The sequence below is a fragment of the Zerene cesonia genome, chromosome Z, assembly GCF_012273895.1.
Source record: "Zerene cesonia ecotype Mississippi chromosome Z, Zerene_cesonia_1.1, whole genome shotgun sequence".
NCBI lineage: Eukaryota > Metazoa > Arthropoda > Insecta > Lepidoptera > Pieridae > Zerene > Zerene cesonia.
The window spans coordinates 3,704,603-3,722,656 of NC_052122.1; the positions used below are offsets into that span (position 1 = coordinate 3,704,603).

The window sequence follows — 18,054 nt, forward strand, 5'->3', positions numbered from 1 at the left end:
AGGTCTTTAAAAATTTAAAGAACAAACAACTAAGTACATAATTATGTAGTCTACGCCAGCGAAACAGGCGGGGTTCTAGTATATATAGTAATAATAAACATCTTTATAAATTTGTATGTAAAAAAGACCACCTCTTTATCACAATATTTGGCGCGCGAATGCTTTAATAAGATTTAGAGTTCAATGAAATAAAATTGAAGGCCCGTGTATGTGGGACAAATGATATGTAACATCTGTTTTACTGATCGATTATCTTTATGGATAAGAAGGTGATCAGTCTTCTATGTCCTGCCACACGGAGACATTTTTTGTGAGTCTCCATCGGGAATAGAAGTCAGGACCATCACAGTTCCAATTGTACCGATGAAAAATTTACAGCATTAGTAAAGATGTTAAGATTTTTAAATGCTACTGAAAAATAGGGATGGATGGAAGGAAACGGTGTCTCCAGAGCAGATAGAAATTTTCGAAAATTTTACTGAACTATTCGGTTCAAAACCCCCATTGAATGTTATTCGGAATTCGCCTATGTGCGTATGTCACGAATTTTTTTTCCGGGATGTAATCTGTACTCATGATAATTTGAGTAAAAATGCTTAAAAGTTTTCGTCTGCGTGAACTAAAAATTATAAATAATAACTACAATCAATCTAAAGTCTGTTTCTTATCAAATTAATGCTTTGAACAGATTGTTATTCTTAAAATTATCTCACAATAATCAATCATCTCTGAATAAAATTAAAACCGATGTAATAAATTGTCGTATGTTACTAAACTCCTCCGAAACTGCCCTATTTTAGACCTGAGGTCTGATAAATGACTAACATCTGTATATATCCCTTGTTATAAGAATATCCTGGTATAAAAAGTTTGCCGGGAACCTAATCTAACTATTTAATAAAGAATAAAGTCGTGATTAACAGTTGATGTATTAAAAAGATAGACTTAATATAAAACTAGCTAATAAATTAAAAGCACTTGTTTTACTGAGAACACAGTTTAATACAACAAAACCGCGGACTGTATCTACAATTCAACTTAAATAGAATTTTTTATCGCAACTTCGTTTACACGAGTTTGGAAAGTAAACTGGCCAATTGCGAGCTTGTTCTTCTTTCTTTGTTAAATGCGAAACGTTTTATTTGATGTTAAAAACGCGAAAAGCATATGTTGATTTTGGTCTCAAATTATATCTAACACAGCTAGTTTTAAGATATCCTTTTACCACTTATAATGGAGAAAAAAGGCAGCCTTTTAAAACCACAAGAGTATTATACCCTGTCCGTGTTCTATAAGTGCTTACGTATTGTACGAAAAAGGTGATCCTTCTACAATAATAATCCAATGTATCGAAGGCGTGAAAAAATATTACAAAACATAAACAGATAAAATATTCAAAGACACGTACGCTACAACGTTATTGCGTTAATATATTATATTTATTCAGGCCGATTTTCCTTTACTTTCGGCATTTGCATGAGAACGTCGAAATGCAAAGAAATCTTTACAGTTATGGGAGTAATTTGTTATGACATTCCCTACTGTGATCATGTAACACTATTATTTAGGAAAAACAGTTTTCTTATAGCTATTAACTTTAAATATGAAAACCCTTTTTTGCTTTAATAATATCTTTACTTGTCTGTGACAAGGTACATAAGCATCATCAAATTGACCAGGTTTTTGTGAAAATTCCAACGTCGAACGTTACTCAACGGTAATTTAAAACCCCTAGCATTTGAATGTAACTAAAACCGTGATGTTTGAATTTAAAATTGAATAACCGTCCCTTCCATCACCCCACGTAGCTACACTTTGTAGACATAAACCGCGCGTGGGCTAACTCAATACTGAGACAATAATATTAGCGGTGGACGAAAAGAAATGCGAATTAAGGGCTTTTTAGACCCGTTCGTGAAAAAGAAATTGTTTTTTGGCTATTCATTCTCACTTATCTCACTTGGAATTGATCGAGTTGGATTGACTTAGTACTAAATAATTTAGAGGTCTTTAACGCCTTCTGCTTAATACCGCTGAACGTGTATGTGGTCTTCTGTTTTAAACAGTTATATGAGTTAGTACTATCAGATTATTTTCAATCGTGTTTTAATCTTCTGTTGGATGAATAATTTTTAAGATACAGATGTTGCTTTTCATAACTTGTCAAAAATAGTTTAGCTGAATTCGTACGGATAGTGCCTTGGTGTTCGAACGTTGATTGTTTGACGGCCCACCTGCCGTCACACAGTTAATAGTCTTCGTGACTGGATTTGTTATCAACTGACTGCATCACTAAGGCAGTTGTGTAAAATCACAGAACATTCTTATTACGACCAAGCTAATATGCAAAACATAACTTTTTCATATCTAACTGTCCAATGTTAAAAGTTTTATTTTATTTTAAGATCTTATTACTGCAATAATATCATATCTGCAATGGCGCTCGAATAAGTTCTTTGAGTGACATATACTCGTAATATCTTTTGCTACATAAACAAATCGTAAAACTCATTGCTGCAAATAAGAGTACATTATTTACTAGTTATGATTTTTTCTTGATGCATTCTTCTCTACTTGAATAAGAATAGTTACTTTATCTCTGATACTATTTCTTTATGTTTATGTTAGAGGGAGCTGGTTGTTTGCCTGATGGTAAGCGATCACCACCGTCCATGTATCAGTATTAGAGCCTAGCCTATAGCCTAGCTTGCAAATACGTTGCCTGCTTTTAAGGGAAAAAGAATAAGGAAAGAATTGCGAGTGGGAATAAAAACATGGATTTGGATTTAGAGGAAAAGAAAACAGGCCACCTATGTTACAATATTATTGCACAATGGGACAATTCTAGCTGTTTTTATCCATTATTGTCGTTTCAAATTCGTAGACCTCAACATTATCCTGATGACGTCATGTTTCCGCAATGAATAATTTATATAAATTTAAGATAATTTACCGCCGATTCCGAGATTGCTGCGGAGTCGTTATCTAAAATCTCAAACAGTGCGTAAAATATGAATTGGTATCTCATCAAAGAAATATTGAGGGGTTAAATATATTACACGTAATTCGTATTATTTTTATAAGATTCAAATGAAATCAACTATGTCAAATCATTGTCTATCCTGAGTGTTTGTGACATAACACAAATAGGTCAATCTCATTTTAACTTACCCAAAATATATAAAGTAAATGTAGATAGAATTGTATCCAATTCAATCTGTTAGTCCTATAAAATATTAAGGGGAGCAAATGCCGATAAAGAACTAAATGCCTTTGAATATCTTTATTTAACGGGTATTTTTATCGTACAAAAAATACTTGTTTTATAAGTATTTTTAAAGATTAACTTTTAAATTACTTTTTAAATACTTTTGCCTACATGGATATTCAATTATTGTGTAATTAAAATATATGACGAAGAATGTTATTGTAATTTATCTTAGCAAGATTCGTACTGTGTTCGAGGTGTTATGATTTTTGAAAGTATTATTGATTTCGAGTTTATTTAATCAAATATTTTTAAGCTTCGTTAGAGTTGTTGTTACCGTTGATTGTGACTTGTAAATGCTACGTCGTTTAAAAAGCTGTAAAGTGCACTTACACCACAAGAAAAGTCCCTTCCGGTTTACTATGACGCAATATTTAACTGGTCAACAATGTTTATCTCCAACATCCTTTGACATTCTTAATTAAATTCTAAAGTCTATTTGAAGTAAGTTAATGAGGAACTAGCGAACGGGTTACGGAATAGGAGAAATACTCACAGAGGTCGGGCTTTTCTTGCTCCGGTTGGACGAGAAGTGTTCAATGACTTCCCAGTTGGACTTCTTCGGGGTCTGGTGTTCACCAGGTGAGGAGGAGGCGCGTGGGACGGCGGCAGGCGTGCAGCGACCGGAGTCGTCAGCCCTTACCGACGTCCCAGCGGACCGGAGAGAGGCGCAGCGGCGGCCTCGCAGTGCGTCCTTATAAAATACATATTATTTAAATAATAATTAATTGTACAATAAACAAACGAACGAGGTTTTAATAAATTGATTTCTATATAAATAAATGATTTTTATAACTACTGTTTTGCTCGTGATTTGATCTGATTTGAGGAACTACATGCGTATAAAAATTGAGCCTGACAATGTAGCATAAGAATCGTTAAAGATCAGTAGGAGCGTAAAGGGAAACGAAATTAATTATAATTTCGTTCGCCTAATAAACAATTATGTATTCATAGATTTTAGCGAACTTTAAGGTCTCTTACAAACAGAGTGTACCGCACGGCTTTGTCAATCAGACCATAAAGTAAAAAGTAGTTAAGAGTGAAGAGATCTGTATCGTGTTTATAGACGGTGTGAAAAAATGAATTTCATAAAACAGCTTTTTAAAATGCGACTAATTATTGTGTAGGTATGGTATTTTGTTTTTTTCATTAATGACATGTGATAGTGTAACTTTTGTATGCATGTGAAAATCACACTAGAATAACGTACAAACACAGTTGACAGTTGCATGTTTTGAATAAAAATTGTATCGTTTTTTGCTGTTTAAATATCTCATACTTAGATTTGCTTTAAGCTAGAACCTTAATGCATATATCATATCATTTTATGTAATATTATAATGATAAATATATTAATCTGAACATAATCTCATATTCCGGAAATTACGACGCACAGCCACGTATCATCTCCACATAAACCTAATTCTCCATTCACCAATATTCTACTGATTATATTCGATTTAGTTGTACACAAACCGCCAATCTCCTGTATGTGATGAGTCGTTTAATGGTTTTATTATATGGCTCATCACATACTGCCTAGTTATATATAGATTTACAAATCCCATTTACATACACGGAAATTCGCTTGATACCCAATCAAAATCCAATCGTACCGACGATAACAATTTATTTATTATCGGTATTTTCAATGTTTCTCAATATAGCCAAATTTGGGTAGGACATGACATGTTTTCAGCTAGGTAACGTAATATTTGACAAAGGAACTCTCGTACATTGTTGGTCCAGTGCACAAAGCAAAGAGCCGGGTGTATGAAAATTGAATACCACAGTCACGGTGCCATATACGATTCTTATTCTATACTTGGACTTCACTTGGATCTCATATTAAATATTTGTTGCATATTCTATTGTGTAATATAGTCTTATTAAATTTTCCTTTAAATTGTGACTACTGCTTTTTTGGAAAACTATAATCACTCATGAATAACTTTATCATACGAGTTGCAGGTAATGCAAGGAAGGGTACATTTCGTTAAAATCAAAATATATAGAAGAAATGAAAATATTTATATTAATAATTAAGTTAAATGTTTTAACAACATTTAGAAAAGAAACAAACAAACAAAGAAGGGACAGTACACATTTCAGAGTCATCATCACCACCTTTTTAACACCCTCTCACGAATTCGACGAATATAGTTCTTATCAGTGTAAGAAAGTCATTTATTATATATTTATTTCTTTCACTCCAAACATAATAGATGTATAAAAGACAAGGACGTCTATATGAAAGTACAACGAAGGCAGCAGCCACATGATTGATACTTCTCATCTATCTGTGTCAGTTTAATTGAAACATTTCAGTTGCAAAGCCATCGATATCTTTATTGAAAATGTTATGAAACAATCATATATTCAAATCTAGTAACTTTAAACGAGTAAACGTTTTATATATATATATATATATATATATATATATATCTTGAACAAAAAGGATCTCAGGGTAAACTACTAATATTGCTAGCTGTTAAGCCACTAAGGTTGGTTACCGGGAAGTTGTTTATAAGGGGATTAGGGTAGCTTTCGGAAACCTAACCAGAATTAATAAGGATTTTCTTTTACCTGAATCAGAAATATATGTTCTTCGCTTATAAACTGTGTGAAGGCTCGAATAAAAACGGTTATTGCATCTCCGTTATATGATTTTCCGTTTCCAGAAAATAATTTTCACCAAGAAACGTCTCAAGAAAAAGATACTTTTAAATTAAATAGCAGCTATTCAAAAAATATTATTAAATAACTGCCAGTTTCGTACAGAAAGCTCATTTAATCCTGTAAAAGGTAACTGTAAACGTTTATGCGACTGTATTATAAAGCTTTGTGAGAATACCTTTTCGTTCTAAAGCAGTCAATTAATGCATTCCGGCTCGACAGTTTTAAATGTAACATAATCATGACCTTAGGCAATTTTACTCTTTGAATGTTCTGCGCAATTAACTCACAAGACGACTTCCTTAGCTTATAAAGCATCACATTTCACGACCTTTTTGCAGACGTAGATAAAGAGCAGCTCAGCTGTGTTGAGAGTATTTAATTTTATACAATATTCTTTAAATATATAGGGATAAAAAGCCTATATGTTATTCCACTTGTCCAGCTATCTAGGTACCAAATTTCATTGCAACCGGTTGAGTAGTTTTTGCGTGAAAGAGCAACAAATACACACACATCCTTAAAAAGTTTCGCATTTATAATATTAGTAGGAGTAGGATATTGTATCGTTTTAACATGACTACACTTGCTCTACCACAATTTATCAGAGTTTGCGATTGCATGCTTTATTTTGTACAGAACAGAAATTTATAATGCCACCTGATGTTTGTCTCTTAACTAGCTGTGACCCGCGCTTGAAACCGCGTAAGCGTGCTGCGTAACCGTATCCCGTAGGAATATCGGTATAAAAAGTGCCTATGTGTTATTTCAGTTGTCCAGTTATCTACGATGCAAAATAGTATTATTATTCACCAATAGATGTCAGGAAAAAAAAACACGAATAAAACACGAATATGACATTATTTCAGTTGTCCAGCTATCTACGAAGCAAAATAGTATTATTATTCACCAATAGATGTCAGGAAAAAAAACACGAATAAAACACGAATATGACATTGTCTAAAAATAATTCCTAGCTAGATCGATGTATCGCCCCCGAAACCCCCTGTATACTAAATTTCATGAAAATCGTTGGAGCCGATTCCGAGATTCCAATTATATATATATACAAGAATTGCTCGTTTAAAGGTATAAGATACTATAGATGGAAAAATTTACGCAAAGAAGAAGTCTCCTTTATTTTTTAAAGAAAAGAAAATGCATTTAATGATTGCCCTTTAGTTTTTCTTTTACTACATCCACATACAATGTGAAAATCTCCATAGTAACAGAAGCGAATCAGATAGCTTCAGAACAAAACATCGACGATATATAACTATGTGACTGTATGAGACGTTACCGACGGGCGCCGCAAAGCCTTTTGTCGACCACTGTATCTATTGTAAGCAGAGTGGGCTTTAGAATGTATCCCTTTTGACTACTTCATTTTATTCAATACTCCTGAGCCTACATTTATCTATCGCTTTCGGCTTTATCTTTAAAACTTTTATCATCTAGATACCCGACAAACAGTAATAAATGTATTTTCTAAATACCTTTTTTTGGATGTAAATTAAAACATTAAAATTCAACCATATCGGTTTTTTAATTTCTGTGTTATATAATCTGTAAGTTAATATGGACTGACTTAAAATTATAGAGAGAGGACTACTTTTGCGGACGATTAGTAGGCTTATCAGTAAAGAAAATTTGACAAGCATATTTATTAAAGGTTTAGTAGTACAGTTTCTTGTTGTCTTAACAGTCGATAGTAGTGATATGTAGTATGTATGATAAACATGTATATTGTTTTCATGTGTTTGGTTTTACGCGAGTATTACACATTTTGATATTAAAGACTTTTATCTTATACCTTTAAACGAGCAATTCTTGTATATATATATATATATATATATATATATAATTGGGATCTCGGAATCGGCTCCAACGATTTTCATGAAATTTAGTATATAGGGGGTTTCGGGGGCGATAAATCGATCTAGCTAGGATTTTTTTTTAGAAAATGTCATATTCGTATTTTATTCGTGTTTTTTTTTTCCTGACATCTATTGGTGAATAATAATACTATTTTGTTTCGTAGATAGCTGGACAACTGAAATAACACATAGGCACTTTTTATACCGATATTCCTACGGGATACGGACTTACGCGGTTTCAACCGCGGGTCACAGCTAGTATGGATTTTAAACGCGATTTATTCATTATATTATTGTTCTCCACGTGACCACGCTCGCTGTAAAGTGTTCGAAACGTCGGGTTAGTAATATAATGAACAAATCGCGTTTAGAATCCGTTTAAAAGTCTTTAATTTCCAAAATGATACACATGTTTCTATTTCACGCCGATCTGCGGTGTGTGCGGTACCTTCCCGGGTACGCGCTGGCCCAATCGTGAGCGTGCTTGACTCCCACACTCAAAACAATGGAAAAATAATTCTTAATTGCGTTACAAGAATTGGAAAGTGGCAATCTTGTTTCACGCGCATGTCGATTGTTTTAGATATACCGAAGGAAGGACAACACTCATCTCGTACACATTTGTTTTGCTTGGGTAAAACGCAATTGATATGTATGGAATATATATGTATCAATAAATAACTATCCCTTGTATTTCAAAGAGAAATTCGCACGCGAGTGGAGTTTGTATCGATGTTATTGCGGGTAATGTGAATTTTATTACTGCGTTAGAATTTTACCATTTCGATTCTTGTATTATATTAATTGACTTAATTCGTTCGTTTGCATATCTGCAAAAGCTCTATAAAATATAAGATTTAAGAAGAATAATCGATTTCGAATAATATTAATTAGAAAACTTTTGCTTTTTTTTGTGAAAATAATATTTAGTATTCCATATTTAAGATTGACAGGCAGGTGTTTAGTGTATTAGTAAAAAGTATATCTAAAAAGGAGATTTATTAAGCTGTAAAGATATATTTTGAATAACAATACGTCTTTATGTAAAATTTTTACATGATGTTATATATCGTGTTAATGATACGCATTATTTCAGAGTTTTTTATTGTAAACCAAACTTCCGTGTACGATCATTAAGATTTGGAAATGTTATCCTTACTATTATTATAAATGCCAAAATATGTCTGAGCGATTGTGTTCGATTCTCATCGCAACGGATCTATTTTGTAGTATGATTTTTGTGCCTGGAAATGTTAGGAGGCCGGAGATACATTTTTATGAGGCTACTTTTAATTGTAGCACCCCATCCCTACGGGATTTTCCGGGAGCGGATATCTAGTAGAAATCTAAAATACTAAATAAATAAATAAACAAACTACACTGAAATAACCATCAAAGACTTGAATAAATCCACGGGTTAAGACTTCTCGCCTCTATTTCAACTATTTAGGGACGAGTGTTGACAGGTTTTTCTCAGGAAATGGATTGCTAAATCAATCCATGGTCGTGACTTTTAGATTAGGATTGATTATCAACATCAGAGTTCTGGTGTTAGCTGACACAGCGTTACGGACAGATGGAGAGGGACTGTCACAGACTTTGGCATTTTTTTATAGATTGATATCGACTATTTTAAGTAACTTTTTTTCCTTTATTTTTTTCTTTTTTTTTATGTCATCGTCGGTAATAGAGCTAGTAGTCCGCCTGATGGTAAACGCTACCACCGCCCATGAACATTTGGAGAGGCGTAAGGTTGATTGTAAGCCTTACGCCTCTACAAATGGATTGCCGAATTAAAACTGGAAAGGTATTAAGAAAGGATTGGCGAGAGGAATAAAGGGAAGGACTGGGAAGGGTAAGGAATAGGATATAAGGGCCTCCGCCCCCCCCCCCCCCCCTCACCGAACGAAACACAGCAGATGCTATTTCACGCGGCTCTTCTGTGGGGGTGTGGTACTTTCCCGATGCGAGCTGGTCCAATTCGTACCGAAGCGTGCTCGACTACCACATACAAATAGTCGAATATTAACTAATACTACACTGTTATTTAAGTAACAACTAACAATACAACTGTTATTTAGTAATTAATCTTTTTTTATTGTACTGTAATATTCGCGTGCAAAAACATGAATATCGTTGCAAGTTGTCATTCTATCTCGATACAATTTAATGAGGAATACATTTTATTACTTATTACAATGTGATAAGGTATAAATTGTTTGCTTTTGTTGTAATTTTTCACTTGCATTTCACGTACAAGCCAGTTTCAAAACCTATCTGATGGAAATAAGGTGTAAAATAACATAGCACGCGTTGCCAGTGGAATAATAAACAGGAGTTCGGCTCATAAAATTCAGTATGGCCGGGAGTTCGTGCAAATTCAGTTGTAAATGCTCATTGATTGATGTGTATTTATGAGACTGAAATAGTTTTCATTAATTACGGAAACAGGGCCGATAATGTGGCAATACTGGTTGTAGCCACTGATTTAGACATCGTTTTATAAAAACTTTATAAATGTTTATAGCTATAGCTTTTGATTCTATAAAGATAGATAGGTAGTTGAAAAGTCAACTACCAGGATAGACTTTTTTATGGCAAGTTGGTTTCGTTGCTTGGAACAGAATATTTGTTTATATACAAACTACCTGCGCCCGGCGGTTTTATCCGCGTAAGTCTGAATCCCTTAAGAATATCGGGATAAAAAGTTGCCTATGTGTTATTCCAGTTGACCAGCTATCTACGTACCAAATTTCATTGCAATCGGTTCAGTAGTTTTTGCGTGAAAGAGTAACAAACATACACACATCCAAACAAAATTTTGCATTTAATAATAAACCTATAAAGTCAATAAGATTTCAAGCTAGCCGTTGGCTCTGTAGTATGTATATCTTGTTATGTGTTTTTGTATGTATGTACCTATGGAATCTTTAATATGTATAACAGGTTAGTTCCTCGTTACGGCATATAACATATTAGCTGTGCCCCGCGTTTTCACCCGCGTAAGTCCGTATCCCGTAGGAATATCGGAATAAAAAGTTGCCTATATGTTATTCCAGTTATCCAGCTGTCTACGTACCAAATTTCATTGCAATTGGTTCAGTAGTTTTTACGTGAAAGAGTAACAAACATCCATACATCCATACTTACAAACTTTCGCATTTATAATATTAATAGGATATATTCTCTGTATACGTATATATTTGTATAAATAGGTCAATATTTATTTAGTTGTAGTATTGTTAATATAAATTCTTTTTCTGGTTTATTTATTACGCACAACAATATCTCATTAATAGAATACGCTGCCAGCGATACGGCCGCCTTCTGTGCTTTGATAAATAATTAATACATTATTTTAAAATATATTTTGTAGGTACAATAAAGAATTTTTCATTCAAGTCTCCCCGCTAACAAGATACAGCGCCAAACAAATAAAGTGCATCCAAACATCCACCAATACACGTGTGGCGGTAAAATTGAATTTCCATGGGATTCTGATGAACAATCAATCACAACAGCTACTCTAGCTAGATATCATTTCCAATACGCGACTGACTGATCGGTGAAATCAAGCGGATGGAAATATAACGGTTTTCGGATAACTGTATTACATTTGTGTTTATGTCTTTGTGTAGATTACATCTGAATTAGATAAAGCAGTGATGGCTTAGTGTTTATTTGGGGGTTCGAGACTGATAGTTCTGGCAAGAAATAACTGCTCGAAACGTATTTTATTCGTTTTTGTTTAAATTGATTTATTTAAGGATTATATAATAGGCTAAACCTTTTGTTTTCTCAGTTAGATATGCCGTGAAATGCAGGATGCAGTTCATTGAATACCTTAGAACGTTTCGTTTTACGTAGGCTCTATGTATCTTTTAATCTTATAATAATTGTACCCTGGTATAGCATTAACTAGCGGTCCACGGCGGCTTCGGTACATATATATATATAGCCTTCCTTAATATATATAACACTGAAATAATTTTTCAAATTTTTTTTTACAGTATAATTATCTATATATAGCCTATAGCAATCAGAAATCACGAATACAAAAGGTGAAAGAATTTCTGAAATAGGTCCAGTTGTTTCCAGGCCCGTTTTCTTTTCCTCGCCATTCCCAGTCCATTCCTTCTTTCCAGTCGTCATCCATTCCTTATTTCTTACCTTATAAAAGCGGGTAGTGCATTCACAGAGGCACTATCTCTGCGAATGTCGATGGGCGGGGGTGTTAGCTTACTATCAGGCGAATCAACCTGAACCAACTTAGTTGCCCGTTATGACAAAAACAAGTTTCCGAGGTTTGTTTGCAAAATTTTGACAGAAAGCTTTGTGTTATTGATTGTAATTATTTATAGCATTGATAATAAAATAGGATTATATATCGATAACAGTTAAAATTGTGCGTCGCTGGAGCTATTTTCGACTGCGTCGTGAATACAAAGTACTTTCTTGGTAATTGTATTTCACGGGAGATTGAGATTTCGATATTACGATTGAAGAATATTGAAGAATATTATATAGATGTTTTGTAACATACTTGAAAAGTGATCGATTTCTTATGTACACTATATATAAAGAGTAAACTTTGTATCATTGTATTTTTGTACGTTTGTAACGTTTTTACGAAAAAACTGCTGGAACGTTTTTAGTATTCTTACTCCATTAGTAAGCTACATCTTCAATAATAAATAATCAAGTTTTTAAGCTACGATATTCAAAAGAAGTTAACGCATTTTCGGATTGCCTAAGTTCGTTGAAACATTGTAATAACGTATTAAATGTATATTTAAAACAAATTTAATAAATTTATTTAGTATAAAAGGAAAAAAGTTTCTAATGCCAGTAGTTAGTCAGTTAGTCAATTAATTATCCATAGAGGCGAATGTTTTTGTAGAAAAAAATCTATTAAATACATTTACATAGTTCCCATACTAGATCTGTTTACTTAACTGGATAGAGTTGTGCGAAATTTATGAAAAAAAATGGAGATATAATAATATAAAAGGTAAATAAGTAAAGAATGGAGCGAGGTTGTAAGCGGCAATCCAATCTAGTAATGTGTTGGTACAGCTAAATAAAACTACCTTTGTTTACCGAATATTTTCTCATTTTCTTTTTTATTCTCTCGTATTATCCGTTAGTTTTAATATTGTTATATGATTTTGCGTGGGAGGTTCTCATTTTGGTTGTATTTTATAAGGTAAGCCGCCGCTCTTTATTAAGTGATTAAAAACTCTTGAAAGTAATCTGGTACTTTTGAGATTTGAGAATTTAAAATCAACCCTAAGTATGTTTTCAATATCAAGGATTAATGGTTAAAAATAAAATAGTTTATTCTTTTTAACTTCTGTCACATCGAATGGCACCTATTAAGGTAAGGCTCTATAGTTCATACTATAAAAAACCGTCTTCCGATAAAACCGTAAACCGTATAAACCGATAAACTCTTGTTTATCGATAAGAGTCAAAGCACGCTGAGCTACTGCTTAAAGCGTCGGTTTTAATAATTGAATAAAATTGCTTTTAGCCCTAATGAAGTGCATTATAAAGAAAGTTACCCATTCTTGACAAGATACTATAAATTTATCACTAGTTTTAATAATATTATAAGTAGCGTATAGAATAATTTAATTAAATTAATATTTACGTAAAAATCATACCATATTTAATAACACTTCAAGAACAGACTCAATTTATAAGATTCTTTTCTTATGTTACTTTTATAATTCTTAAAGAAACCTAATTTTGAATAAAGAACTTTCGACTTATTTCATAAGTATATATATATATATATATATATATATATATATATATATATATATATATATATATATATATATATATATATATATATATATATATATATATATATATATATATATATATATATATATATATATATATATATATATATATATATATTGCGTTTCAATAAGATCACATCAACATCATAGTCATCAGGTAATGTATTTCTGTAATTAATGGGACACAGGCCTCTTATAAGGGTTCAGGCCATGATCCACCAGGGTGGTCAAGTGCAAATTGGCAGATGTCACATTACACATCATATGTCGTAACTTATTTTATTTGATATGAATATTTGTTTTAGGTGGTTTCCTTCGCCGTTTTGAGTAGTACTATACTGAAAAATCTATTTATTTTGCTCGCCCGTCTGTCTATAAGTCCTATATTCTTTGTTTGTGTGTTTGTTGGTCTGCCTAAATATCATTATTGAAACCTATTTAGAGAGGTATTTTATGAAAAAAATAGATTTAAAAACTCAGCGAGCATCTACTCCAAAACATACATTAAAACTTTATTTCTTTGTTAACTTATGTTTTATTAACAGTGAATATTAATATGAAATCATGTTCAGTAAATGGCAATTACATTCCAAAAAGCCACGTAAAAGGGTCCACGTCAAACATTCCGTGTTCCGGAAACCAAATGAGGGTCATTAAATAAATAATTCAGGACACCAATAAGTACTGAGCAGAACGGACAAGGGGTATTTTTTCGTAATGGATGAATCGAGTAGAAAAGGGATAAATGGACAGTCATTGGGTTTGATACCTTAGTTTCTTATTCGAAAGTTAGGACTGCCTTTTAAGATATCACAAGTAATGATGTTTGAATAAAAAGGCAATATTAATAGGGGAACTTTTGCTTCACATTGTATGCTTCGGAATAATAAACACAATTAGTGGGTGTGTGTGTAAAACTAATATCTAATATAAATAAGGTAAATAAATAAATAAATAAATAAAATCATCTTTATTTAGTTCTCACAACATTAGTCCATAACAAAAACTTAAAAATACAGAAAAGAGAAAGGATAACGTTGTGAGAGACTGGTGCCTGAAGTAGACTACATAGAAGTCTGTGGAACAGGTCACCAGCCCCCCGCGCGGATATCAAACAAATAGAGGGTAACATAAGTGATCTTATTATTACAAGAAACAAAAACAGAAAAAAAATAAAAAAAATGAAAAAAAATGAAACAATATGATAACATAAATAATTACCCAATAATCTGTACCAAATAGTAATGGAGTGAATATGTGTGTGAGAATTTCTGCGATAAGGTACTTTTGGACTGTGCACAATCGTATGAATCCATTTATAATTATTAATCACATAAATAACTCCGTCAATCGCCCGCTAATTGCCGTGATTCTTTCCGTGTTTCATAAAAAATTGTTGTAATTTCCAATTCTAGCATCTGGAGGGAAACCTTCCTTCTAGAAACATCGGTGATCTCTTTGTAAAGAAAATTTACTGTAATGAAACACAAATAAGTCCATAAATTCGCCATTGTAGGTACTTAAGTCGAACCAAGAAATTATGTTATTTTATTTAAATAAACTATTTCTTTCTTTCAAAGTTATTTTATAATATAACATATAATTTTATACCTTTAAATAAAATTTCGACAATGAAGAGGATGTATGCTCGTACGTATATTTCTTGCGATAATTCTTAAACATTGATCAACATTTTACTTCAATCTTTGTTTAATCGTTTTTGCTCTTCAGGCGATAACTTTACAACATGCGTTATCTACTCTGCAACAACTATTCTAGCAACATATCGACAACTACTCTGCAACATTGTGATTAATTTTATTTGCTAAACATTTTTTACCATGAATATAAAAATTTTCACGTTTAACATTTCATAGAAGAACATGATTATCAAAAATTAATCTTAACTCGTCTCAGAAATATCAATGAAAACAGTAACTTCACTTAATAATAATTAAAAAGGACAACTTCCATATTACCTTTCTGTCAGTTAGTAGGAACGACACCTTTCAGGGTCAATTTAAATTATTCATGATGGCCTACAAACTAATGCGTCAGATTGAGTGGTACGTTTTGTAGATTATTTTGTTTAAAGTGTAGTGTTTTTGCCTAAATGTAAATATGTGTGTTACACAATTGGTACAGATTTCTGTCTAGAATATAATGGTTTATTTGAAAAACAACATTACCCACAAAGTTTTGGGCAGTATTGTAAAAAATCAGGGCTATTGCTACTACTAATATGTGTCACAAATGCAAAGAAACAAAACCATATATCAGTTAGTGCGGATCCACATAGATGCCGCTTTTATAGAAATTGGGCCAAAATGCTTTACATTCGAAGGTACAATAAATTACCTTGTGTTATAAAAACAGCTAAAAAATTTATTTAAAAAGAGACTAGCTGAGCACAAACTTAACGATCAATCATTCCTGGAATAATCAAGTTAATGAAATACTTTCCTCGAAACAACTACGCCCGGAAGACCATTCTTTAATTTCTATATATAAATATTCCTAAGTAAATAACTAAGTTTTAAATGAGAATAAAGGATTATTTAGACTAAATATAATTCAAAGTCACTCACCATGCTATGACCACTGCGGCTGCGCAGGCTGAGCCTCATCTTCCAGTCCCGCTTGGACGCGTGTCCCTCCGAACTAAACGAACGCTTCATTGGCAGCGACATGGTCGCGCACTAGTTCATAATGCGTCTCTAGCGCTTAACACACATAAACCACTAACACTAATTAAACTACATCTTATTTATTGTACAACACCAAGATGATGAAAACTTTAATAGACTATTTATTTACTAAATTAAACACGAAAACTACGGATGGATGTGGGGGCTGGAGCGCAGGGGGAAGATATCTGAAACAATAAGTTTAACGTTAGTTCGTTGAGGATCGGTTTCATGCTTCTTCAAGATTCAAAAGTAATTTTGAATTATATCAAGTTATATCAAATAAAATTCTAACTTTCACTAAACTGGATTAAATATCGTGATGAAGGACAGTCGGACACTCCGTATGGTTTTCCTCCTCTCCTCCTTTGTATAACCTTCATTCACAAAATCGGTAACACATTTTCCGAGACATCACCTCACAAATGGTGCACATGGTTGACGCTAGTTATTAGTCAGATCTGTTTGCCACTCTGATATAAAAAATCAAAAGATGCGTGTTAAAACTGTATATTACAATTGCATACCCAACCGAATGACATCAAAATCGTAAAACCATTTTAGAGGGAGCATGCTTAATGTTCTGAACTATATTATGATCTTTCATAAAGTACAATAACCAGCATAATCATATTACATCGCATAACTCATAATCACGTTGTCATGCAATATTAACAGATTAATGCGATCAGTAAATTCACTTAAATTATTAAACACTGAGTAAAAGTGATTATCGGATTTAATACATCAATCTATTATCATTGATGCACGAGTCACCAATTTAATCTGTGCAATTATTATTATAAGCCGGGATCACAATACACTAATATACTCAATTATACCGTACATTTAGAAATTAATTTCTTAATGAACCGTGATTGGTGAAAATATATTTTCAACGATATATCAGTTAAACAACGAAAGTTTTGGCTCATTTTGAGAGCTTTATTTTGAGATGTGAAAAATGTGTTAAGATGATGAAAAATGTATTTGTTCTCAAACATAAAAATCTGTGAAATATTAGTCCGCTGTGTAGATGTGATCTGAAATAAAGGCTAAAATCAAATTAAAACCGACAGTCAAAGCACTAATTGACAGTTGTAAATGTATCAGTTTTAATTTGTTTTACTGTTGCTTAGCCGAGCTTCGTGCATAACTTTTATTATAATTGTTAAGCTAACATACATTCCACCTGTCTAAAGCAACAAAAAGACATTAAAAACTCAATCCTGATGTGGGATTAGTCTTTCGTTGAACTGTAGGCGTGACTGGTATATTTTTCATTTTAAAAATAGCTTTAACAAAACAAACATTTTACTGAAATACAGGTATATAAGAGTAACACTGTTTATTTGTGGGAGACAGAAATATTGGCATCTGAATGCTACTGATTCACGTGGTGAATGGAGATCCGGAGGCCCGTATTTTTTTTTCTAATCTTAGTTTCCTACCCCAGTCTAGTCCCTTCCTTTTTTATGTCTTATTTGGAAAAGCGTAGCATGATGGTAAGCGCTATCACCCATGAATATTTTCAGAGATATTACACCATGGCTTGTGGATCGGAAGATATAAACTCTTTCGTTCCCTCGTCAATCCTTTAGTGCTTACCACTTATTTAGTCAAATGCAGCAAAATGATACTGCGGGTTTCATAATGTTAATTGAATACACCCACGCTCCTTATTAAAACATCCTTAAATTATCTTAATTATAATAATAATTCTATTTCATAAT

The 18,054-nt window shown here is 32.7% G+C and overlaps 1 protein-coding gene across 1 annotated transcript in view; it reads right to left on the minus strand.

The window, feature by feature from the left end:
• LOC119835849 (adenylate cyclase type 6) overlaps positions 1–16,503 on the minus strand; it is a 111,160-nt gene extending 94,657 nt beyond the window's left edge. Inside the window, exons 1-2 of the mRNA XM_038360886.1 lie at positions 16,223–16,503; positions 3,765–3,962 (exon numbers count right to left, since the gene is read on the minus strand). Of these exons, the coding sequence (XP_038216814.1) occupies positions 3,765–3,962; positions 16,223–16,324 (300 nt within the window). The 5' untranslated portion in view covers positions 16,325–16,503. The remainder of the gene's footprint in view (positions 1–3,764; positions 3,963–16,222) is intronic.
• Between the last annotated feature and the right edge of the window lie 1,551 nt (positions 16,504–18,054).